This window comes from Nelumbo nucifera, chromosome 3, assembly GCF_055504915.1.
Source record: "Nelumbo nucifera cultivar China Antique chromosome 3, China Antique-T2T, whole genome shotgun sequence".
NCBI classification, from domain to species: domain Eukaryota; kingdom Viridiplantae; phylum Streptophyta; class Magnoliopsida; order Proteales; family Nelumbonaceae; genus Nelumbo; species Nelumbo nucifera.
The window spans coordinates 58196195-58222656 of NC_142651.1; the positions used below are offsets into that span (position 1 = coordinate 58196195).

General features: G+C 37.4%; 1 protein-coding gene across 1 annotated transcript; it reads left to right on the forward strand.

The window, feature by feature from the left end:
- The first annotated feature begins 14244 nt into the window (after nt 1-14244).
- LOC104602147 (putative kinase-like protein TMKL1) lies at nt 14245-17005 on the forward strand. Its single transcript, XM_019198574.2, has 2 exons — nt 14245-15715; nt 15944-17005. Exons 1-2 carry the CDS (start codon nt 14350-14352, stop codon nt 16582-16584), a joined length of 2007 nt encoding a protein of 668 aa, XP_019054119.1. The 5' UTR covers nt 14245-14349; the 3' UTR covers nt 16585-17005.
- The last annotated feature ends 9457 nt before the right edge of the window (nt 17006-26462 follow it).

The window sequence follows — 26462 nt, forward strand, 5'->3', positions numbered from 1 at the left end:
AAATTATGGGATCCTAGGATTTTAAAAATTTAGGGAAAACTTAGAGATATTTTAAATATCAATATTAAACCTAAATATATTTTACTAATTTACCTTCGGATTCGGGGAATTATATACAAAACCCGCCCCTGCCCCGTACCCAGTTCGGGGAAAAAATATTTTCCCCGTCCCCACCCCGCCCTTGTTTAGGGTCGGGGAAAACCCGCCCCGTTCAGGGCAGGGCCCCGGTTTTATAGGGAAAATTGCCATCCCTATCTTGTATATTATACGTGACTAGTGTCCTCTCACCCAAAGGGCCTAGCTATTATCATTGTCCTTGGAATATCATGATTACACTTTGTTATTAAATTAAGGGTCTATTTGGTTCGTAGTCAGGAATCAGAATGGTCCAACCAAACAATTGGAACCGGAATAGCTTATTCTGATTCTGATTCCAGACCCCTATTCCCGTGAGTCAAACGGGGCCTAATTTGTCCCTAGAGTGGAGGCATCCCATTTCATTCATCCCCTTTGTCTTTTTTTTTTTTCTTGGAGATCATCTAAATGAGAAGCCTAGAAAAAAATGAGGTAAAAAACTAAATATCATCGAGACATTTCTTACTATTATATATTGACAATATTACCTCTCCTTTTATGATTAAGGTTCAGCTAATTAGTTTGTAGTGCAAATTTTTGCACTGGTGTAAATGCATGGGAGTGCAAATATGCTGAGTGTAAATTCTGGCCTATTTTTACTTCACCTCATATGGAAGGAGAATGGAGGAAGGAAGAGGGTTATTTGTTTGGGACAGAGATGGGAGGTAAGAAGATGCAATCTCCACTTTATATAAGAAAGAATTGAGGTAGGGGAATGTAAATTATAATTACAAATAAATAGATGCAAAATGAGATAAAAAGTACAAATTTTATATTGGATAAGAATGTAAATCATAAATACAAATAAATAGATGCAAAATTGTACAAGAATGAGGTAGAAACATTTAAACATTGCTAGAGAAGATACATCACATGGAAGGAGGCATAAAAAAATGAGGTAGAAACAAAAGGGATGGAATGAAGTAAAGCGAAGAAACAAGAGGAGAAAGGATTTTGTTTTCACCCCATTTGATGGCTTTACGTAAAAATAGTCTAAACCAGTGTGGTAAGACTTGGACCAGACTTATCAATGGTTGAACCAGTGGCTCACCAACACAGTGACCTTTTTGGATCCTTGATTAAATGACAGTTTTCATAGTTTAAATGGATTAATGATCTGATTAACTGATAAAAGTGTGACTTAATGAGCATTTCAATTTAAGTCCGATCCAAGTAATGCAACATTGCCATAACAAGTACTGATAGTGAGTTGCACCATAATACAATAGTAACAATACTAGTTGAGCCTGTGCGATGCAGGATTTTATAAAGAAAAATCGAGGAAGGAGTTTATGACATTTTCAATTAAATAGTGTTCATTTAAGTCAAATTCAAGCATTATTTATTTTTTTTTTTTTTGTGGGGGGGGGGTATGTGTAATTTATTTAATCACAATTCAAATTGCAATTTAGTGAGAGTGGCTAGTTTCCTATGCTCTAGAAATTTGTATTATTTTTTTGTATCTTAATGCTATTTTTATTATTTTTTAAATTTTATTGGTCTATAGTTATTTTTAGGTAAAATTATAAAAAACCTCATATTATAGCAATTCTATAATTAAACATTTAAACCATCCTTGTGTTTTGACCCCCATAGCTTTGAAAAAAATGCAAATATCTCATTTCCATTAGCTTTTTAGTAACAAAGATATTGAAGTTACAAAAATACCCTTATCATAGTTAAGGCGTTATATGCACAGTTTAAAGCTTCAACTCACTAATTTATTTTTCGTAACAACTTTCAAGGAGTATATCTCTCTACTCTTCTTGGACCAAGAAAGTTAAAAAGGCTGAAGTGAAGTAAAAGGAAGCAAATATTTTTTTCAAGGTATTTGAGTAAATTTACATATAAATGAAGTTGGTTAAGGGTAAATTTGATATTTAAAAAATTAATGCATTACATTAACAATTTCTGTTTTGAATGCTAACTGAAGAAAGGTAGTTGCACCTTTTTTTTTCAAAACAATATGGAGTGTTTTTCTTAAGGTCAAAACACTAGGGAGGTTCATAGGACTGTTAAATTAATTAAACTACATTTAAGGTTAATAAATTTTTATTAATCCTTATTAAATTTAATTAATTATATATATATTTTTTTATTTTTGATGAAATTTAAGTTGGTTAGTAAAACTAATTATAAAACTAATAATTGTTAGATAATTTTGTATTAGTTTTATATTAAATTTAAATGGATATTAGTTTTTAATTTATTTCATTACTTTTTAATAATTTATTTAATTCTATTATATTAATAAAATTATTATTATTTTATTTAATTAATTTAATAACTTATTTTTTAATATGGTTAATTAATTTTTATTATTTTTAAATGTAATATAAATGGATTATAATTTTTATGATGTTTTGTTCAATGTTTTCAACTCATCGTCCACTCAAACGGTTAAACCATTTGAACCATCACGTGATGCTATTTCTAATTCTGAGTTTCCTAAAACCTACTATTTGGTTACAATCCATTCAATTTAGGCGGTTGAACCATTGACCTTTTTGACCTAGTTAGTGGGGCACAAGTTAAAATATACCATGTGTTGAAAACTTCTAGAGGACTTCACTTTGTGATCTTTGCAACCCCTTTATACAAAAGAAAAACTCATTTTGTGACCTCAAATTTCAAAATTTAGCTTTTTTGTTTATAAAATTTTAAAAACTAAAGTAAAAAATTCCAAATTATACCTAACATAATATATATACAAAATGTAGTTTGTATTATATCATATTATACATATATAGGTGGATGATGTGTCATCGTTTGACTTATCCAACCTAGACGGTCGAACCATTGACCCATGACCTAGAGGCAAAAACTATTCAATCTCCAAGTCGGTTTTTAAAACATTGGTTTTATCTATTGAGTATAGTAAATAATGTTTATCCTAAAATGCAAATTATTTGATTAATTAACTTAAGAATTAATTATCTTTTAAATGAAAGTAGATTATTTAGCCTAGTAATATATCCAAGGTTCAAAATTTCGATACAATATACCTCGTATCGGGCGTATTGTATCATATCTTTTGGGTCACGATATGCCTATTTACAGGTATTTCGGGACGCCACTATGTTTTAATGAAAAATACATGTGTTTAACTCCCCAAAAACCAATTTTTGGAAAAAGAACATAAAAAACTATGTTTCCGCATGTATCAAAGTACCAATACACCTCTGCCGATATACAAAGGTGTATTGATACATTGAACCATCAATGTATCATTGAATATCTCCATTTCAATATAATTATTTTTTATTAAAAATTATAATTTAATATATATATATATATATATATATATATAATTATAGTTATATTGAAATGGATATGGATATAAAGAAAGTTGATGAAGTTTTTAAGCTATTTTTAATGGAATATTGGAGATGAGAGAGAATTAGTGGCATGAATTATTGAAGGAGAAAGTTATGGTACAATTAATGTGAAGAGATAATAAGAAAGAAGAGAGAGAGAGAGAGAGAGAGATATTTAATGATGAATTAATGAGAGTAGATAAAAGTCTTAAAGCTGATTGACAAGTTATTTATTCAATTTTAAAATTAAAAAAATTGAAAAACAGGTTTCACAATTTAAATGGGATGGATTAATTATAGGGAAAATTATAGATTAGTACCCTATACTTTGGGCCTAGTCTCACTTTGATCCTTAAACTTCAAAATATGCCAACCTAGTACCTAAACTTCCAAAATGTGTCAACTTATTACCTAACATTAACCAATCGTTAAGTGGCATATGTGAAAAGACATAAATGCCCTTTGGGTGAGACCCAATGTGTTGGCCTATTAGCCTAAGGAGATACTGGCAGGGTCTAATAGAAAGGCTAATTAATGGAAGTGATTATTTAATCACTTGATTTCCAAGTGCACCAGTCCTATACAAGATATCAAATTGAAAAAGAAATCACAAATTGAAATCTGTCACCGGATGACAAATTGGCAAAATTTTAAGTTGGATTTATTGGATCCATTTAAAAGGCAATTGAAAGGCTTAATTGATCTAACAAAGAAAGAGATCGTGGCTGGTCAATGGATTGAAAGCTGCATGGGCCCTACCCCTTTGCCAAATGGCACTTGGCTCTAAGTAATTGGAAGGCAAATCCAATCCATTCCCCTAATAAATGGGGATCACAAATTGATCACCGAATCATCAAGATTGGTGGGTCCCATGTCAATCAACCTCAAATTATGGGGTCCCATGTCAATCAACATTAAATTATGTCCAAATAAATGGCAAGTAAGGAAATTCAAATTAATTTGAATTTATTGGACGGATTCACTTAACACTATAGATTAAAGAGTAGAAGGAGAAGTCCCTCCTTCGGCTCTCTTCCTTGGAGCTCTCCCCCCTTGGAGCTTCCATTTGGCTTCCCCATTTGGCTTCTCCTTCAAGCCTCATTAGAAACATTTCTTTCAAGAAGAAGAAGAAGAAGAGGGCTTCATTGGATGAGCTATTCTCATTCCAAGTTGCAGCTTTCATCTTGAAAGACGCCTATAGTTAAGTTGCTGCAACTTTCAACTCAAGAATTCAAGTCATCAAGTTGTTGATACAAGAAAGCTTTCATCTAATCACCACAACCGAAGGATCTCCCATAGCTAAAGGTTGGTGTTGCGGTTCATGCTCAAATAAATAATTGATTGTGAACAAAAGTTTTGTTCACATACAATTGATCATTGCAAGTCCTTTCTACAATCACAAGTTGTTAAGTTTTTCGGATTGTGTCCGTAAAAAGTTATAAATACAAGTTTGGGTTGTGTTTGTGACAAGAGAATCAAAGGTTTTTCTTTGCAAAAAAAAAAAAAGAGTTTGTATCCCACTTACATTTTTGTAAAAAAAAAGTTAATTAAATTTCTTTGGATTTGTTCGCATTTTTTTTTGTGCTCCAAATTTAGCACCAAATTTGTGTAGACAAATTTCTGGCATGCTCAGTGGGACCTCTCTTTCCTCTCATCTCACAAGTCAACACATCAAGTTTGTTTTTGACAAACGGTTTGGACACATGGCTCTAAAGAAAACCATTTAAGTATCATCGGGAACAAGAAAAGTGCCACATATAGCTCAAGCTTGTCCGAATCAAGTGCATTTTTAGCCTCCAACTACGAGAGGCCAACCATCTGCCTCATGATGAGGTATAGGGATTCACAACTAGTTTCACCTCTCGCCTTCTATGAAACTCAAGGGGTCCCTTCAAAAGTCCTAAATGCCAAAAAGGGACCTTCAAGGTTGCCTATGGCAAAGGACGCTAATACGAAGTGGGTAGCCCCGACGAAAGAGTTTGTCTCAATAACTCCACTTGAGCATCCAAGTGAACAAATACCCGTATCGAACACGAAATCTAGTACCGGCTCAAGGTCTGACTCTCATCCCAATTCCCCTAAAACTGGAGGGTCCGATTACATAAGACACACTCCTACACTTTGGTAGCACTCATTATGATGGCGGAAGCTACTACAGTTGAAGAACAATTTGCTAAGATGGTTGCAATCATCGCTAAGTTAATAAAGACGATGGAAGAGAAGGACCTTCAAATTGCTTCTCTAATGAACTGAATGGAATAAATGCAAACAACGACATCCATCTAGGGGCCTTTACACCCTCCAGGGTTCACCCCGCAAGTAGACCCTCCCTAAGAGGAGTTGGTAGAATGTACTAACATATAGGATGCCCAACATGCTTTGGTCGCCTCCCTCTCAAAACAACAACTCCAAAAACATGATAGTTGACACAATACGTGCTCAGTATGGGGGTTCCATAGTCATCATCGATGTATACCAAGCCATACACTGAGTGCATTGATCATATGCCTATGCCGTTAAGGTACCAACCCCCAAAGTTTCAACTATTTGATGGGAAAGGTAACCCAAGGCAACATATTGCGCAGTTCATGGAGACGTGCAACAATGTCAAGACTTCTGGTGATTTGATGGTAAAGCAATTCGTACGACCTCTATGAGGAAATGCTTTTGACTGGTACATTGACCTCTTTTCTAGATCAATCGATAATTGGGATCAATTAGAAAGAGAGTTATTGGATCGCTTCTATAGTACTCGACATATTGTAAGCATGTATGAACTCACCACCACAAAACAAAAGAAATATGAACCAGTCATTGGCTATATCGACAAGTGGAGAAACCTCTGCCTTAATTGTCGAGACAAGCTCTCAGAAGCTTCAGCTATTGATACTTGTATTCAAGAAATGCATTGGAGTTTGCATTACATCCTCAAGGGAATAAAACCATGAACATTTGAGGAATTGGCCACCCATGCCCATAACATGGAACTTAGCTTGGATACCTTCGAAAGAAAAGAAATATGGTGAAAATGAGATGAAATTGTCTAGGTTGATGCAAATTCTAGCAACCTCAATAGCCCCTCTCAAGGTTATCGGGAAGAAAAAAAGCAAGAAATAAATAAAATCAAATATTCAACAAAAGAAAATCCAAAACTCACTCTTAAGGAATTGGAAGCGAAGGTGTATCCATTCCCTAACTCTGATGTCCCAGAAATGTTGGATGACCTTCTAACTGAAAAGCTTATAGAGCTTCCTGATAGTAAACGCCCAGACCCAGAAGAGGAAGGGAAAATTGATCATCCAAAGTATTGTTGTTACCATCGGGTAATTAGCCACCTAGTTGAGAAATGTTTTATCTTCAAAGACAAGATAATGCAATCGGCTGAGTTAGGAGTGATCGAACTAGATCCAAGTGAGGACATAGCGACCACCAACATGACAACCGCTACATTTGGATCCTTTGAACATGAAGTTCTCCAATGCCCTCATTGTTCTGTCGTCTATGAACTTATATCGGGGGCATCACTAAATAAAACACAAATCCCCAATGACCCTTCTACTTGTTGCCATACACTAGGGGCAGTACTAAACCGAGCATAAGCATAGGCCTTAAGTCCCAAGGAAATTCCTTCACTCTAGTCCACTGTGTCACCCTCAAAAGATGACTAGGCTATCATTACATGTAAGGAGAGTCATGCGACACATCAATCCACTCTACTTTGTGGACAATCAAAGAAAATTAAAATGAAGGTTTGGTCACAAAATCCCCTCGAAAGTAAGAAAAGACAAAGCAAGAACACTGCTACCCAACCATTGTTAGTGTTAACTAATGAAGTTTTGAAACAAGTCCCTCGGCTTCTAATTACTCTACAAGAGTACATACAAAAGGAATTCTTTTCTAAAGGATGTGTAGTTGTGCATACAATCACATGTTACACGAAAAGAAAATGAGTCAAAGTTTGCTCCCAGATATGGGCCTAAACTATCTATTAGAAAAAACTCACTCAATACACTCCTAGATATGAGACTAAACTATCTATGCTCCCAGATACGAGCTTAAACTATCTATTAAAAAAATCACTTAATTCGCTCATAGATATGAGCCTAAACTATCTATGCTCTCAGATACGGACTTAAACTATCTTTTAAAAAAAACACTTAATTCACTCCTGGATATGAGCCTAAACTATTTATGCTCTCAAATACGAATATAAACTATCTACAAGATTCCTGAGTATAAATATAAACTATTCAACTTCTAAAGTAACTCAAAATGTGCTTCTGGATACAAGCATAAATTGTCTACAAGACTCCAAAATAACTCAAAATGTGCTCCTGGATACAAACATAAATTGTCTACAAGACTCCAAAATAACTCAAAATGTGCTTCTGAATATGAGCATAAACTGTCTACAAAACTCTAAGAGCATTAGTATAAACTATTCAACTTCCAAAATAACTCAAAGTTTGCTTCCAAATACGAGCATAAACTGTCTACAAGACTCCTGAGTATGAGTATAAACTATTTAACTTCCAAAATAATTCACAGTTTTCTCCCGAATACGAGAATAAAGTTGTTTACAAGACTCTTGAGTATGATTATAAACTATTCAACTTTCAAAATAACTCAAAGTTTGCTCATGGATATGAGTATAAACTATTTACAAGACTCCCAAGTATGAGTATAAACTATTCAACTTTCAAAGTAACTCAAAGTTTGCTCCCGAATACGAGCATACACCATTTGCAAGACTCCTAAGTATGAGTATAAACTATTCAACTTTTAAAGTAACTCAAATGTGCTCCTAAATATGAGCATAAACTGTCTGCAAAACTCTAAGAATATGGGTATAAACTAATTGTCATTTTAAAACCACTCAAAATTTGTTGCAAAACTCCCGAATATGAGTATAAACTGTTTAACCTAATAATCAACTCAAAATGTGCTTCCGGATACAAGCCTAAACTATCCACTACGCACTCTTAGATAAGAGCCTAAACTGTTTGCAAAGCCCTAAATCACAAATACAAATCACTTTGTGAACTATGTTATGACTTGATCCCTTTAAGGGTATGTAGGCAACCTAAAAAGGTGTAATCACAAAATAAATTATTTGTATTACTCCTGCCTTGCACGGGTAAAAACTGTGAACGACAAAAAAAAAATCCTACTCTTGACCTAGAGTATGAATTACTGATGGCACAAGAAAAGAGAAAATTCTCTACTCCTAGCCCGCAAGAGTATAAACTTTACAAGTCAGTGGTTGCATTATCAATTACAATAACAACCACCAACTTGGGGGGCATTTGTTGGAATATATTTTTTTTGGCCCAAGAAATCAAGTAGGGCCCAATATGAAGTAAAACATAAAAAAGCACCAACACAAGGTGTATCGGCCTGTGTCGATATTTAGAACCTTGAAGCAATTCATTAAGCTAAATGCAAATAGCATTTTTAACTAACATTATGTTACAATCTTTAAAGCACAAAGCCCAAAAATTTAAACCAAAGAAATTTAATAAGCAAAAAGACAAACATTATTTTTGCTGATTTTTGTTAACATTATTTATTAAATATTTAATTGTTAACAACATTTATCAATCATAGTAAGTAATTATAATATTTTATTAAATAATCAGTAATGATAGTTTTAATAATAATATTTAGTTATTTATAATATAACAGTAATTATTAAATTTATAAATAGGATTTATTAACAATATTCATTAAATTAATAACACCATAATTAAATTAAATTAATAGTATTTATCAATAATAGTCAGTAATTATAATATTTTATTAAATAATCAATAACAATACTTTTAATAACATTTTACTTATTTTTAATATAACAATAATTACTAAATTTATTAACAGTATTTATAATTTTAATTTAAAGTAAAAATAAAGTAAATATCTATTTATTAACAATATTTATAATAACAGTAATTATTAATTATAATCACTAATTACATATTTATTAAATTATTATAATAATAAATAACTATTAAAATCGATTTACTAAATTTATTAATAGTATTTATAATTTTAATTTAAAGTAAATATCTATTTATTAACAATATTTATAATAACAACAATTATTAATTATAATCACTAAGTATATATTTATTAAATTACTGTAATAATCAGTAATTATTAAAATCGGGTTAAAATAAATAGATAACAATATTATAATCGGTAATGGCAGTAATAGATAATAGTATTACTGCCATTTGGCAAAAAGGGAAGACCGCTCCTTTTGCATTAATATATATACTAGCGGAGGGGCCCCTGCGAGAATTGTAACATTGCTATTTGTTACATTAAAACAAACAATGGTTTCTTAATAAGAAACTTGCAATTATAAGTATTCAACTCTTGAAACTTATATAAAGACTTAAAAGAGATCATCATGTGCTCGTTTTTTAAATATTGCTTCAGTAAAGCATCTCATATAAAAGAACACGATCATACAATGATAGTTTTGATTTCTACTTCATAGTTGTCCTTTGCTTCACATTGAGAACTCCTAGTTGACCCAGACGGTAGGACTATTCGGCTCGGGAACCGTCTAGGCAAACGGTTCCATTTTACCCCAGACCTGATCCCTGGCCAAAAATCGTTGAATCAGTCAATGACCCGTTGACCTGGGCCATCGAATCGTCGACCCATTGACCCATTCAACAGGTTTTGGCCATTTCTATTTTTAATTATTTTTTATTTTTTAACTTTTGTTGTTAGAACGAGGCATCCATTCGAACCGAATGGTCGAACCATTAACCTGGAAATCAATGGCCAAAACAGTTCCATTTTTGGGTCATTTTTTCTAGATGTCAATAATTAGACGAAATAACTTTGTAGTCATAGTCATGGGAAGGGTAAACATTGCAAGGGATTCCAAAACCTTGAAAGATAAATCCAAAGTGACCTTAAACATAGAAAAAAATTGGCGGTAAATCCACCAAACTCGAAAAACCAAGGAAAAAAATTAGAAAATCGAGTCCAAAGTTCCACTTTAAGATGGAGTTAAACATACATGCAACCAAAGAAAGAGACAAAGCAGATCGTCTTGTAAGAAAATAAAAAAAAATTGCACAAGAAAACCCAAAGAAAAAACAAAAGGGAAGAAATAAAATGGTGGTAAACCCTAGACTGTTTTGGAGGATCTTGAAGAAGAAGACAACACAAAAAAAACAAAAGCAAAAAATAGAGAAAAATGAACATACTGTACACGCTCAAATAAAACCCATAGTAGAAGAAACCTTTGAATAGTGAAAATCCAAAAGCATGAAAAACCATGGCTTTCAAACTGCCGTTGACTCGGATGGACAAACATTTCGGCTCGGGTACTGTTTAGGCAACTGGTTCCGTTTTATCCCAATCCCGGTCCCTAGCAAAAAATTGTTGAATTGGTCAATGACCCATTGACCTGGGTGGTCAAATTGTTGACTCGTTGACCCGTTCAATGGTTTTTGGCTGTTTTTTAATTTTTGTTGTCAAAACGAGCCGTTCATTCAAACCATCAACCCAAAAACTGATGGCTGGAACGGTTCTATTTTTGGGTCGTATGAGTCACATGCTCGAATGACATAACACGCATGATATTGCTTAACGGACCTCACACCCTCAATTTTTTGCCTATAATTTTTGTTGTCAAAACGGGCCGTCTATTTGAACCGGATGGTCGAATCACCATTTTTTATTTTTTTAATTAGGAACCGTCCAGGCAACTAGTTCCGTTTTATCCCAATCCCAGTCCCTGGCCAAAAACCATTGAATCAGTCAACGACCCATTGACCCGAGCAGTCGAATCGTCGACCCGTTCAATGGTTTTTTTTTGCCGTTTTTTAATTTTTGTTGTTAGAACAGGTCGTCCATTCGAACCAGGCAGTTGAACCGTCGATCCAAAAACTAGTGGCCGAATGGTTCCGTTTTCAAGTCGTATGAGTCACACGCTCGAATGACATAACACGTATAATACTGCTTAATGGACCTCTCACACACTCAATGTTTTGCTTGTAATTTTTGTTATCAGAATGGGCCATCTGTTCGAATTGGATGGTTAATTGTTGACCTGAAAATCAGTGGCTAGAACGGTTTTGTAATTTTTTGGTTGTAATTTTTGTTGTTAGAATAGGCTGTTTGTTCAAACCGGACAGTCCAACTGTCGTTGACATGTTTAATGTTTTTTGGTCATTTTTTTTTAATTTTTGTTGTCAGAACTGGTCGCCTGTTTGAACCACGGTCGAATCGTCGACCCAAAAACCGATGACCAGAATGGTTCCGTTTTCGGGTCATATGTCACACGCTCGAATGACATGATATGTATGATACTGCTTAATAGACCTTACACACTCAATTTTTTGCCTGTAATTTTTGTTGTCAGAACGGGCCATCCGTTCAAACCAGATGGTCAAACCATCGATCCAAAAATCGGTGGCCAGAATGATTCCATAATTTTTTGCTTGTAATTTTTGTTGTTAGAACGGATCATCTATTCGAACCGAATGGTCGAACCATTGAATCGTCAACCCGAAAAACTGGATTACAGATAAAATATACAAGATTCCTTATATTTGTTTTGTGTAATTTGAAAAATTTCAATAAAGAATCTTATATATATAAAAGATATAAATTAAAGAGACATGGATTTTTGGCTCCTATCGTGAAGAGTGGTTAATCTATAAATCAAATGAAGTTTTGTGGTTAGATGGTTTGCGAAGAAGACGTACAAGACAGACCCATAAGGCTCGGTGTCAAGCCACTTGGCACAGTCGGGCTTCGCCCACAGGCTGTTGGCGACCATGCCCTTGGTGAAACCAATGAGAAGATTGGTCCTATAGCAAAGAATGGCTTCTTCAGCTGCAGAGTCAAGATTGTCTCTAGTTCAAGTGTTGCATGTCACATGCAACTCAAACAGGTCAATTTCATGGAGAACACATTCCAATGTTTATTGATAATGAATAATGTTTTATTTTGAAAGGTAATTTTAACATTTTCAAAAGTTTTCATTCACACATGATGTACCGACGACTGATTAACAGTATGTCCTAAATTGGTACATTTTGAAAATTTAGACACTGAATTAGTATGTTTCAAAATTTAGAGGTGAAAGTGATACTAAATCTTAGTACAAGATACGCAATTTTCCCATTGGCAAAACTGTGATCCTATTAGGATTCCTGTTTAAATCCGGTCCAGGCCTTGCAACGTTGCCATAAAGGCCCATAAACAAGTACTGATAGTCTGATAGGCAGGTGAGTTTTAACCATATTACAAATTTACAATTACTACAAGGTGGAGCCCATGAAAAGACATGCGAAATTTTGTGGGCCACACTTGGTACGTTTCATGCAGTTGAGCTGCTTGCTATAATTATAATTCTTCTTCAGAGTATTATTTCAATGCAAAAAATGAAATATATCTGCTAGAGGAATGCTCCTAAACAAACACTCCAATCCAATAGCAAGACAGACCGGCCTGGCCGGAGGATCCGGACCAGCCAGCAGACCGGTCCAGGCTAGCCTCGGGATACCAAAACTATGCTTAGTGTTTTCTTGCAAAATGAGAAGGCCCATCTGTTGACCCAATGGGCATCTGAGTCCGTTTCTGAATTTGTGCAGCGTTTGGGAGACAAGACACAGTCACCATTCACCAACTCACCGCCCCTAGCAGTGTACCTTCTCTTCTTTCATCATATTCAGACCGTCGGATGGCTTTCAGAATTCAGACATAACCAACGGTCTGGCCCACCAACTTGTGGGCCCCCATCTGGACTTTCTCTGTCTCTCATCCTCACCACGTTGAACCATATTGCATCCTTCGTGTGTTTCTGAAAAACACGTGCACGGTTCGAATGGTGGGGCCATAACACATCTTGGTGATCCTTGAAGGCTTGAACCACAGTTGATTTTCATCTCTTCTTTATTTTGATTTTTGAAAATGGTAGGCTTGGTAAGGGTGCTCACAGCTCACGGTTCGGTATTTTTCAAACCGAACCGGTGTCATCGATTTTTTAAAAATCGTGAATCGAAATCAAAGTATCAAATCGAAGTCAATCAATAAATCGTTGGTTGATTTGGTTTTTAATTGGTTCGGTTTAACGATTCGGTTTTTTTTTCATTTATAATATATATTATAAGCAAATATAAAAATATATAATAAAAATACTGGTAGTTTTGATTAATCGTCAATATTTTCGATTTTCAAAAATAGCAAACCAAAATCAAACCTCTCCGGTTTGTCCAACCAGAATGTTTGGTTCAAGTTTATTGATTCGGTTTGTTTTCTAGGGTTTTTTTTTTTCATTTTTGATGATCAGCCTGGTGGATCACTAGATTTCTATTAAAATAATATAAATTCAACCGTTTTATATTCGAATTGGATATGCTCCTCACACCGACCTCACAGCCACGTTCTACCGAGTATTGGGAACATCCGAACATCTCACATAAATAATAACATTCAAGTACGATAGACGATCCCGATGTGCGGCGGATACGTGCTTTTAAGGTGAGTGTCAGGAGCGCTCTGAGGGGCAGATCCGGATTCTTATTATTCATATAATAAAATCATAGTCGTTGAATAGTTTTGATGTGCAACAAACGGGACGTGTACGACAGACTGCGAAATCCAATGAGGAATAAACACGTCAGCTATTGATATCTAAGTAACAATCTTGATCGCTAACGTGTTTAATTCTGATTGGATTTATAACTTTCTTTGTACAGTACTTTCAGTTTCTCAGTCAACACAGTTCCTGCTTTTTTTATTTTTAAAAGAAAAAAACGAAGCTTGCTTCAGTGAGTTCAGTCTTCAAAGTTCTCAGTTTTCCCCAGTCACGGTTCACCGGCGTCCTCCCCCAACCTTCTCCCTTTTCACTCTCTTTGGAACATTCATGGCGTCTCTGCAACTTTACTCTTTGTGCATAATATTCTTCTTCTGCTGCTTCTTCAATACACTTTCTCGGTCATCTTCGGACGTGGAAATTGTTCTGAGGAAGATCAAACCTTCGTTAAGGGGAGGTGCAGAGAATATGTTGCTATCTTCGTGGAGCACTGGTATTCCTGTCTGTCAGTGGAGAGGGCTCAAATGGGTCTTCTCTAATGGTACCCCTCTTAAATGCGATGACGTCTCTTCGCCTGAACGGAACAACATTTCTCTATTCAGAGACCCAACTCTGCAGCTCGTCTCTCTTCAGCTCCAAGGAGCTGGTCTCTCCGGTAAAATTCCAAGAGAAATCGGAGAGCTCTCCTCGTTGCAGAGTCTGTACCTTGGTGTCAACTCGCTCCAAGGAAACATCCCTCTTGAGCTTGGCTATAGCTCTTTACTCTCCGATGTTGATTTAAGTGGCAATTTCTTAAATGGGTCTCTCCCTCTTTCCATCTGGAACCTCTGTGACAGACTTGTTTCGCTTCGGTTGCATGGTAATAATCTTTCGGGTTCTCTTCCTCAACCAGTACTACCCAACTCGACTTGCAGGAACATACGGGTTTTGGATTTGGGCAACAACAGCTTTTCAGGGGAATTTCCGGAGTTTATAACTGGATTTCATAGGTTGAAAGAGCTTGATCTTGGGAGTAATCACTTCTCTGGTTCAATTCCGGAGAGTCTTTCTCGTTTAAAACTTAAAAAACTGAACCTTTCTCATAATAATTTTACTGGGGCTCTGCCGGTTTTCCGACAGTCGAAGTTTGATTTCAGGGTTTTTGAAGGAAACAATCCTGGGCTTTGTGGGTCTCCCCTGGCGAAGTGCAGGGGAAGCTCTGGTCTGAGCTCCGGCACCATTGCTGGTATTGTGATTGGATTGATGGCCGGTGCTGTGGTTTTGGCCTCAGTACTAATTGGTTACGTACAAGGGAAGAGGAGGAAAAGCAGGGGAGGAGATGAAAATGAGATAGAGGAAGGAGAAGATGAGGAGAATGGAGGTGGTGGTGGCTGTGAAGGTAAGCTTTTATTGTTTCAGGGTGGTGAGCATTTGACATTGGAGGATGTACTGAATGCTACTGGTCAGGTAATGGAGAAAACCAGCTATGGAACCGTTTACAAGGCCAAACTTGCTGATGGAGGAACCATTTCTCTGAGACTGTTGAGAGAAGGTAGTTGCAAGGATAGAGCTTCATGTTTGCCCATGATTAAGCAGCTTGGCCGAGTCCGCCATGAAAATCTTGTTGCACTCCGAGCTTTCTACCAGGGACAGAGAGGGGAGAAGCTCCTCATATATGACTATCTCCCCAACAGGACTCTCCACGATCTTTTACATGGTAAGTGTTTGTTCTTTTCCTCGCCTCTGCATTGTTTACATGTTGTTGATTGTTTTATCTCAATGGCCTTGTTATTTGATGGATGGGATCATGGGAATGGAAGTTCTTCTGATCACTTAATGGGCAATGAGATTTTATGTAATCAAGAACCAATCTTCTAGGACTGCAGAAATGTAACTGAAATTTCCTATGTTTTGTTTAATTAATCTATTTGTTGGTCTAAATCAGAAACCAGAGCTGGAAAGCCAATGTTGAATTGGGCTCGTAGGCACAAAATTGCATTGGGTATAGCTAGAGGACTTGCTTATCTGCATACAGGAATGGAAGTACCAATAATCCATGGGAATGTGAGAGCCAAAAATGTCCTAGTGGATGATTTATTTGTGGCCAGGCTAACCGAGTTTGGGCTAGACAAATTGATGGTGCATGTTGTTGCTGATGAAATAGTGGCATCTGCAAAGATTGATGGGTACAAGTCTCCAGAGTTACAGAGAATGCAGAAGTGCAATTCAAGGACAGATGTATATGCATTTGGTATACTGCTGTTGGAGATTTTGATAGGAAAGAAACCTGGTAAAGATAACCGAACCGGGGAATTTGTGGACTTACCATCACTAGTGAAGGTGGCAGTGCTGGAGGAGACGACGATGGAGGTTTTCGATGTAGAGGTATTGAAGGGAATACGGAGTCCGATGGAGGATGGCTTGATTCAATCACTGAAACTCGCAATGGGTTGCTGTGCTCCAGTGGCCTCTGTCAGACCTACCATGGATGAAGTTGTTAAGCAGTTGGAGGAGAGCAAACCCAGGAATAGATCTGCATTGTACAGCCCAACTGAAGCAAGGAGTGAAATAGGTACTCCTTTTTAAGATTTTATTTTTCAACAAATTTTGATTTCTTTGATCTCTTCTCCAATGAGGGGTGCTTGTTGATGACATTTTGTGAATAATCTTGTTGTAGTTCATGGCACTTCCCCTTGAATTAGTATGTTGCAATCTTAATGAGTCTACTTGTTCTTGTCTAAGTGCCTAACAATGAAGAAGCCCTCTTGCTCCAAACCCACCTTGCAAAAAATGGTATAGCAGTTACAGGCAAAATGGTTAGAACTATTTCAATTGGCATGCAGCTTCATCTGAGATGGTCCATTAGCTGAAAGTGTTTGTGTCTCAAGTTCATTCTGTCAAGCCTGCATCATGATTTTGTAGATCTTGTAAAGCATGATGCCTTATCTGTACGATTTGTAATCTTCCCACATGAAGGAAGCTTTTGGGTTTTCTTTTTGCCTGTGAATGGGAGCTGTTAAACCTGTCGAGAGTCTTGAGACATGAACTTGGCTACTTGTCTCTTGCTCTCCTCTGTTGAATCTCCCTTTGTTTTACATTGCTTTGGACCCAATATATTTGCATTTATCCAAGATTAAGACAACGCTTATTAATTGTCCATTCAAGTACAACGTCAAAACCATGATCAAGTTATGGATTCACAAGGGAATGCTTCCAAGGCTTGGTGTTCTGAAAACTCAGAAAACTATGGAATGCCTTGGTTTTTTGTCCACTCCAGTTATTTGGAAAGTCCGTGACAAATGGGTAGATAAGCTTGCATGGATTTCACATCTGCTGTCACTATATCTTGCGAGTTGTGAAGCTTGTGACCCCCAAATAAAAGAGTTACAATACCAAAACCCTTTTGTTTGAAATTCTATGCAGCAGAGTGATCTCTTTTTGATTTGATTGTTAGGTCATGTTTGTGAGTGCCTAAGTTAAAAATAAGTGTTTATTTGAATAAGCACTTATTTGCATTTGGTACCCAACTTTTTCAAGTGTTTATTTTTTTATTTTATATTGAGCGTTTGATAGTCTTTTTCTCTAATAAGCACTTAAATAAGCATTTGTGACTACTAGTAAGCATGCATATGCTTTGCATGTGATGATTCTAGATGATGATAATGATAGTAATAATGTATCCAAAAATTTCTATAAATATGTATTTTTATTTTTTATTTTTATATATTTTTTGCTTTTTATTATTAATCGGATGCATGTTGTAAAACCCAAATCTAATTACATAAACACCTTATCTAAATATGTGATAATTGGATCAAGTTTGTTAAGTTTCAAGTATCATTGACAGGTCTACCTACTTGATTAGATTCTTATTTTTATAATGTTTTATTTTTTGGTTTTTTTTTTCTGTTCATTTATAAAAAAATGTAAGATTTAAATAGACAGAATTAAATGAGGTGAAAAGTAATAGTTCAATTTACAATTTAAACCTCACAATTAAATAGAGATAAATTAAAAAATGAGTATTTTAGTAAAAAGAAAGTTCCACAATCTTATATATATTTTTAATAGTAGTGTAAATGTAGAATTATATATGTATTCAATTTTTTTTCTATATATTTTTTATATTTTTGTGTAAAATAATTCCAATATGTCACACTTACTTTTTGTTTAATATGATAATTAATTAATATTATACATGTGCCTAAATGATTTTTTGCAACATTTATTTATTTTTTTCCATTTTTGTATTTTTATATTTCATTAATTTTTATTATTTATTTATGACATTAAATGTTAATACATTTGACTTAAAAGTTGAACTATTGATCTTTGCCAAATAGTAAAAATAATTTCACTTTTGGTCAATTCTAAAGTATGTTTCATTATCAATAAAAATAATTTTATTACGCTTATTTTTTAATTTGATTAATAAAAGTATCATAAAGTTTAAGTTTTCTACATTTTGTAATTTTCTATATTTATTTTATTTTAAAAATTTTATTACCTAATTATGACTTCATAGGTTTATCAATTTGATTCAAATGATTGAATTGCTTAGCCGTCACTTGGATAAAGAATGTTTTTATTTTTTAGCCAGTTTTAAAATGTATGAATTTATATTGTTAAAAGTATTGACATATCTAATTAGTGATTCATCCAACATAGGAAGGCCCCTGAGATGCACAAAGCACCCAAGACAATCAAACTTGTCTATGGCTGCAATCACATCAACAAGAATGGTTTTACTAGCTAAGTCTATCCTTCTTTCACCTCTGCCAAGTTGCATAAGCTGAATGAATTTCTGGTTATTTTTCAGCATTTTATAAAAGTACTTTATGAAAGTACTTCTATATTATTTGTTGTTGTTGTTACAAGAAATTACTTTTTCAACTCATTTATTGTATTTTCTTAAATAAAATAAATTATTTAATAGTGTCACGTGAGACCATATGTGTTGTGAGCATTAGAATTGTCATTTCATCGAAATGGTTAATATGCAAAAATTAGTACTTATTGGTTAAGTGGTTCATCAAACACTAACTCAAATAAGTACTTAAAATAAGTTTAAGTTGTTTGAAAAGGACCCCCAAACAATAATAACTACTTATTCAAATAAATACTTATTTCTTAAACCACTTATTTGCCCAACATACCTTTAATAGGTTTGGATAATCAGTTTAAGAATCATATCCAATAAACTAGATTTGATCAATATTCGGATTAGACATGGATGACACTGAACATGAACTTGAGCTTTTTCATGGATGACACAATAAGCTAGATTTGAACTTGTATTTGCTCAGATCTTCTCAAACACAGTCTGTTTCATACCCAAGCTTTTGTCCATTCATAATTTGTCAATTCCGTACTAGTCACGTTGATTTAGGCTATGATTTGGGGAGGCCCAACCTGAACTTTAGCTTTTTCATGGGTCGGGCTTGAATTTTTGGGCTATGTTTTGAACTTGGGTCTAAACTAAATTTAATTGGGTTTAGATGGAGGCCTTAAGTAGTCCGTGTCTGGCCCAACCCAACCCGAGCCTGCCTTTCACTGTATATGCAATTATCATATACATAATATATACACATATTATGATTAACCTAAACAGCGAGTTATTTATATGTAAGTATTCTTTTCTAACCATGTAACACATGTATACATGTATGTATAAATTTATCAATGAAATTTGTGCACCTTTTGAGTTCAATTACGGTGTATTCAAGAATATTTGTTGCATGTCAAGTAAAGATTTCAACCAATTACAATAAAGATGTTATATGATTTAGTTATTTTTTATTCGTTAATATTTATAAAGTATACTTTTACGTTTTACAAGATGTACTTATCATCAAAACTTTAATAACATAGAAGATGTCAACTGTAACTGTATTGTTTTATCATTGGTTCATATTTTTTGTTGCATGGTGCAGTTGATGCACTATAGGTTTTTCTACTTTTTAATCTATGTTACTTCTAAATTGGACCAAAAAGCCCAATAAAAATGCTACATGTGAAACACATTATGAAAACATTCAAACCTGATCACCAACTCACCTAAGCCTGACAAAGCCTGCTTGGACCTAATCTGGGTTGTGTTGGGTTAGGCACAATTTTGTAAATTTGTGTTTGACCTAGGCTCAGTTACCAGCCCAAACCTCAGGTCTTAAGTTTTAGGGTTGGTCCTAACCAATCCAAGCCAACCCACCCAAGCTGCACCTTAGGATATATGGTTTCCAACCACATAAGATAGGGAAATAAAAGGAAATTAGGAGCAAAGAGTTGGTCAAGTAATCTGAGAAACTAACCCTACTGTATCTGAGGCTTTAAGCTTGTCCGAAATCATGAAAGCTAGCTGCATGGTTTTGGTGCAAGCTTAGAGCTTTCCTTGGAGTTTGGGCTTGAGTTTGAGAATTTATCCCATTTTAGGCAAATTCGGATTTTATCCTCACACCGTCCTCACAACCCTTGCAGTCGTGCATGGAAAATATCTTTCCATGAATAAACATATAAATACAGAGATGTTTCCAATGGATGGCTGTAAGGGTTGTGAGCCAGTGTGAGGAAGATTTTGAGGATGCAATCCGAATTCATTTTAAGCATATATGTTTGGGCCAGAAAAGTGCAATTGTTAATGGAACTATAATTAACCATTAAGACTGAAACTTACTAACCTAAACCTTTCTAAATTTGGACTAATAGGAAGTTAGTTTCTATTGGCTAGGTTACCCTAATCCTTAACCCAAACTTAACATTTCTGTAAACCAGACCTGACCCACTTAGGAGGTGTTTGACTACGATACTGGAAAAACTTATAATCAAGCAATTGGTATTATAAAAGTGGTAACTAATCAGGTGGTATTAATAAAAATCCACGGAGGGTTTTGATTGATACAAGGTTTTTAAAACCGGACTGGATAGGGAATCACTTTGGGGTCTGATTTCCGGGTCGAATGGTCTGACCGTCCGTCTGAGTGGATGGCTCATTTTGACAAAAAAATAAAAAATTAAAAAGACAAAAAATGACCATAAACCATTGTCCGGGTCAATGGTTCACTAACTAAACAATTTTTGGCCAAAAAGTGGTTTTGGGGTCAAACAGAACTGATCAGGTGACCGATTCTCATTTTTTCGGTCCGACCATCCAATCTGAATTGGTTTTGAAAACACTGGATTGATCAATGCTTTTCTAAAATGATACCTTTTTGGCATCATAAATTTATCCAATAAAACAACTGGTATGTTAGCAAAAATAATACATTTTTATTGATGTGGCAGTTGTTTGTTTATTAGCAAACAAAACTCTTTACATTCACTAGGAAAAACTTTGGCTGTGCGGTAAAACTTAAAAGAGTAGTTGCAACCAATATTCTTAGTCAAGGACAGGTAAAGAACTAACCGAGTGGGGTAACAAGCCATGCGCGCAGAAAGCTGAAGCTATTTTTTCTAAACAACAAAAGCTTTTTCCTATTAGGAGTGCAACTTGGACTGACCTAGTCCACAATTTTATACAAGATGGGCTTGAATTTTTGTTCTTGGGATAGGTTTGGGCCAAAAAATTTGAAAATATTTATTTTTATTTATTTTTCGTTCTGCACGATATAGTTTAAGAGATACTTTAGGAGAGGGCAATATTTTAGAAGGAAGTAAGGATAGGAATGGAAACGGGGCGGGACACTCCTTCCCTATCCCCGTGGATAAAATCCCCTAACCCGTTCCCGCTGCATCCCCGATATCGGGGCAAGAATTCAACCCCCATCCCAGGCCCGGTCGGGCCTGGAGAATCCCGGGCATATCCCTGCCCCACAACTACTGAACCTAGGGACGAGGAATCCCCGATATATCCCCACCCCACAACCCTTAAGGGGTTAAGCAAAGATGAGTCCATTATTTAGATTCATGCTATGATGTGGACAATATAGACTGAGAGGAACCTAAGGACTTTTGAGAATAAACTTGAAATTGAAGATGCACTAAAATTTGTTGATGGTTTCAAACAATTAAGAAGAAATAACCATTCTGATATCAAACAATTAAGAAGAAATGATAGAATGCAACAGCCAACAACTACCAGTTGTTCCCATTAGACATGTTAATAAAATCAGTAAATCCCTTTCCACCACCCACTCCACCCACATCTCTTACTCCTAAACCTGCTATTTCTCCAAACTATGGCCTAGTTATTAACAAAGTCTGCTGTGCATAGCAGTACAGAGACAAAGTTTGCGGTGGTATCATCATATCATGGTACTGAAAAAATAATAAAACTAGTAAATCATTCATTGACTCGACTCTTCAACTGAGATTAAGATGGAGCTGGTCCATCGCCGACTAGTGTTTGCATGCTGGTCGAAGAGGAAGAAAAAAGGGATGAAGGGAAAGGAAGCTGAGAGGGGATTTGGCCGCTTTTTTTGGGGGGGTTTGGCTTTTGGAGTTTAGAGTAGGGGGAAATGTCCAAGTCTCAAGTCTGGAAACCAAAAGTCAAAACTTACAAATTAAAAGTCCAAAACCTAAGCAACTATTAAGCTATTATATGTATAAGGGGTAATAGTGTAATTTACCACTGGGTTTAGAGCGGGTTCGGGGATTATATGTCGACTCCATCCCCGCCCCACCCCCAATTTGGGGTAAAGAGAAAAATCCCCAAACTCGACCTGTGTCCAAGGATGACAAAGAAATATTTAAATATTAAAATTATTAATTAAGTCATAGGTCTTAATAAAATAAAATATGAATAATAAATTTAAAATATTAATTAAATAATTAATAATTGGCTTTTTTATATAAAAAATAATGAAGTTTGGTCATTTAACAAAATTAGATACATTTTCAAAAAAATAACCAAAATAGTGAGGGGAGAGGTTTTGTTTATTTTTGGACTAAAATACCCACAATTAAAAGAATAGCCTAGAGATCCCGTTTTTATTTCAATCTTCTTCCTCCTCTCATCGTCTCCCAGTCTTTTCTATAGCCTGATGACCGAGAACATGGAATCTCTCTCTCTCTCTCTCGCCTTCTCTCTCGTTTCAAGCATACATCGTGACTGGAAAAAGTATAGAGATTAGGGGCGCAAGGATTAATAACAGACATGAATAGAACCGACATTATATTCCAGTTGTATCTCTCAAATATATTTTCGTCGTCTTTCTCTCCCTCTCCCACAAACAGTGAAATGCAATAGGTCAAGACGAACCAGAGTTGTTCTGCATCTCAGATCTACCAAACCAAAACCTTGAACAGCTCTCAATCTCCACCAATCTCTCTTTGAGCAAAGAGGAGATCCTGACTTTGGAGGTGCAACAAGGAGATTGCAGCAGCACTCCTTATTACCAATACCACCAGCCCCACCTTTAAAGCCCTAACCCTACCGATCTTCAGCCTAATCCTGTGCCTTCGATCCCACATATCTTGCAATCAACAAAATATGAGGTTGTATAGACCTGCACTCACCAAAATATCAAGATTCCCTTGTTTCATGGTTGTAAGAGGGAGAGTTGGTTCTTGGAAAATACAACGGTGTTTGCAGAACTTGTGTAATGGAAAAACCATCACCGGAACTAGAATTAAGCTTAGGATTCAGTTTCGGATTAAATGGATTTTTCTGTAGACCCACATAAATGAACGGTGACTTTTCTTTCATCCACCTTTTGTTCTTCATTGGATAACAATTGATGCTGCTCAATTTAAAGTTGTGCGCGAACTGAGAACAACAACTAGATAGTCCTTGTTAACATGAAGGGGTAGAGCTACAAGGACGAGTTTGCGCTTCAAGACCTGTGATCAAGAAAGGAGTCAAAGGCCCAAGGAATTATCCTCAGTAGGATGTGATGGATGGCCAGGCCGAGCTATAGGGATGTTGGTCCGAGCTAATTAGTAGTATGGGTGTTAGAAGTTGGGGATCCCTTACCTCGAGCATGGAGTACCTTTTTATAGCTGAAGATCTGTGTCCTGGTCGGATTGGGCTTCCGGGGTTGTCGGGGTGAGGTTATCCATCAAGGCATTTGGGATAGTCCCATTCCCCAGCGAAGTCTTCCTTATTCCTCTCTATCTGTAGTTGTGCTCATCCACATGACGTGTAGTTGACATGGCTGAAAGGAGAAGATGGGGGGCCACTATGCCGACGTGGCCGGGTGATAACTGGGCGGCCACGTGTCTTGTAGGGCCAGCTCAGCCATGACCCGAACACCACTCCCCCAGTTCTAAAGTTGAGGAATGAAGTAGTCCAATTCGTTCTTCGGCTAGAGAACTTCAAGTTGATGTCTGGATAGGCGTCTGGCTTCTTTGGTGTTCCTCGGCGCCTATCGCAATCTTGGGAACTGGGCAATATGGAACGTGGCAGAGGAATCTTCCCATCGTTGGCTACAAAACTCTAAGAGCTCTAACTTCGGAATCCGAACACCACTCCCCTAGTTCTGAAGCTGAGGAGGGGGAGTGCCTGGTCCGAAGTGTTGTGCGGTTGCATAGCTCGGTAGAGTGCCGAGGTGTCGAACTGAGCTTCCAGGTCTGTCCTCCTGGTGGAGCCGAGGAACAACTTTGATTCCAAGTAGAAGTCGAGCTTTTGTGTTGTGGTGATGCTCAGCCATGGTGTGTCGAGCTTCCGAAGTTGGGGCTTAGCTTGGCCATATGCCGAGGAAAGGCTTTTTGCTGTCGGTCGAAGGTCGAGCTTTGGAATTAAGGTTGTGATGCTTGGCCACGGGGTGTCAAGCTACGGAGACGGGGCCCTTGGGGGTGCCGAGCTATGGAATTGAGGCCATTGCGATGCTCGGCTATGACTTGCCGAGCTCCGGAGCTGAGGGCCCCCAGGTGTCGAGCTATTGTGATGTTCGAGGGCCTACAGGTGCCGACCTTGTTGTGATGTTCGGTTGTGGCTTGTCGATCTTTGAAGCTGAGGGCCTCGCAAGTGCTGAGCTTCGGAGTCTGCGCCTCTCCGATGCTCCGCCGAGTAAGGTATTGAGCTTCAAAGTCTTGGTCTCTCTGAGGCTCGGTAGCGTAGTGCTGAGGAGGGTGCCAAGCTTCGAAATCTATGCTTCTTTGAATCCAGGTAGCATCGTGCCGAGGAAGGTGGCAAGCTTCAAAGTCTGGGTCTCTCCAATGCTCGGTAGTAAAGTGCCGAGGAATGTGCTGAGCTTCGGAGTCTGCGCCTCTCTGAGGCTCGGTGGCACTGTGCCGAGGAAGGGGTCTCTTCGAGGCTCTGTAGCGCTGCGTCGAGGAAGGTGCTAAGCTTTGGAGACTGCGCCTCACCGAGGCTCGGTAGCGTTGCGTCGAGGAAGGTTTCGAGCTTCAGAGTATACACCTCTTTGGTGCCTCGTCGAGGAAGGTGTTGAGTTTCAAAGTCTAGGTCTCTCCAATGCTCGGTAGCGTAGTGCCGAGGAAGGTGCTGAGCTTCGGAGTTTACACCTCTCCGAAGCCAGGTAGTGTCGCGTTGAGGAAGGTTCTGAGCTTCGAAGTCTGGGTCTCTCTGAGGCTCGGTAGTGTAGTGCCGAGGAAGGTGCTGAGCTTCGAAGTTTGTGCCTCTCCGAGGCTCGGTAGCACTGTGCCGAGGAAGGTGTCGAGCTTCGAAGTCTGGGTCTCTCTGAGGCTCGGTAGCATAGTGCTGAGGAAGGTGCCGAGCTTCGGAGTCTGCGACTCTCTGAGGCTCGGTAGCGCTGCACCGAGGAAGGTGTTGAGTTTCGAAGTCTAGGTCTCTCCGAGGCTTTGTAGCATTGCGTTGAGGAAGGTGCTAAGCTTCGGAGTCTGCACCTCTCCGAGAATTGGTAGCACTGCGCCGAGGAAGGTGTCGAGCTTCGGAGTCTACGCCTCTTCGGTGCCCCACCGAGGAAGGTGCCGAGTTTCGAAGTCTGGGTCTCTTTGAGGCTCGATAGGGCAGTGTCGAGGAAGGTGTCGAGCTTTGAAGTCTGTGCCTCTTCGAAGCCAGGTAGCATCGTGCCGAGGAAGGTTCTGAGCTTTGAAGTCTGGGTCTCTCTAAGGCTCGATAGTGCAGTGCCGAGGAAGGTGCTGAGCTTCGAAGTCAGCGCCTTTCCGAAGCCAAGTAGCGTCGTGCCGAGGAAGGTTCCGGGCTTCAAAGTTTGGGTCTCTTCGAGGCTCGGTAGCGCTGCACCGAGGAAGGTGCTGAGCTTCGGAGTCTGTGCCTCTCCGAGGCTCGGTAGCGCAATGCCGAGGAAGGTGTCGAGCTTCAGAGTCTGCACCTCTTCGATGCTTCGCTGAGGAAGGTACCAAGCTTCAAAGTCTGGGTCTCTTCGAGGCTCGGTAGCGCTGCACCGAGGAAGGTGCCAAGCTTCGAAGTTTGGGTCTCTCCGATGCTCGGTAGCACAGTGCCAAGGAAGGTGTTGAGCTTCGGGGTTTGTGCCTCTATGAGGCTCGGTAGCACTGCGCAGGTGCCGAGCTTCGAAGTCTGGGTCTCTCCGATGCTTAGTAGCATAGTGCCGAGGAAGGTGCCAAGCTTCAGAGTCTGCACCTCTTCGATG

Coding starts and splice junctions, on each gene's coding strand:
- LOC104602147 (XM_019198574.2), top strand. CDS start 14,350: ATGGCGTCTCTGCAACTTTACTCTTTGTGCATAATATTCTTCTTCTGC. Junction 15,716..15,943: donor TCTCCACGATCTTTTACATG/GTAAGTGTTTGT, acceptor GGTCTAAATCAG/AAACCAGAGCTGGAAAGCCA.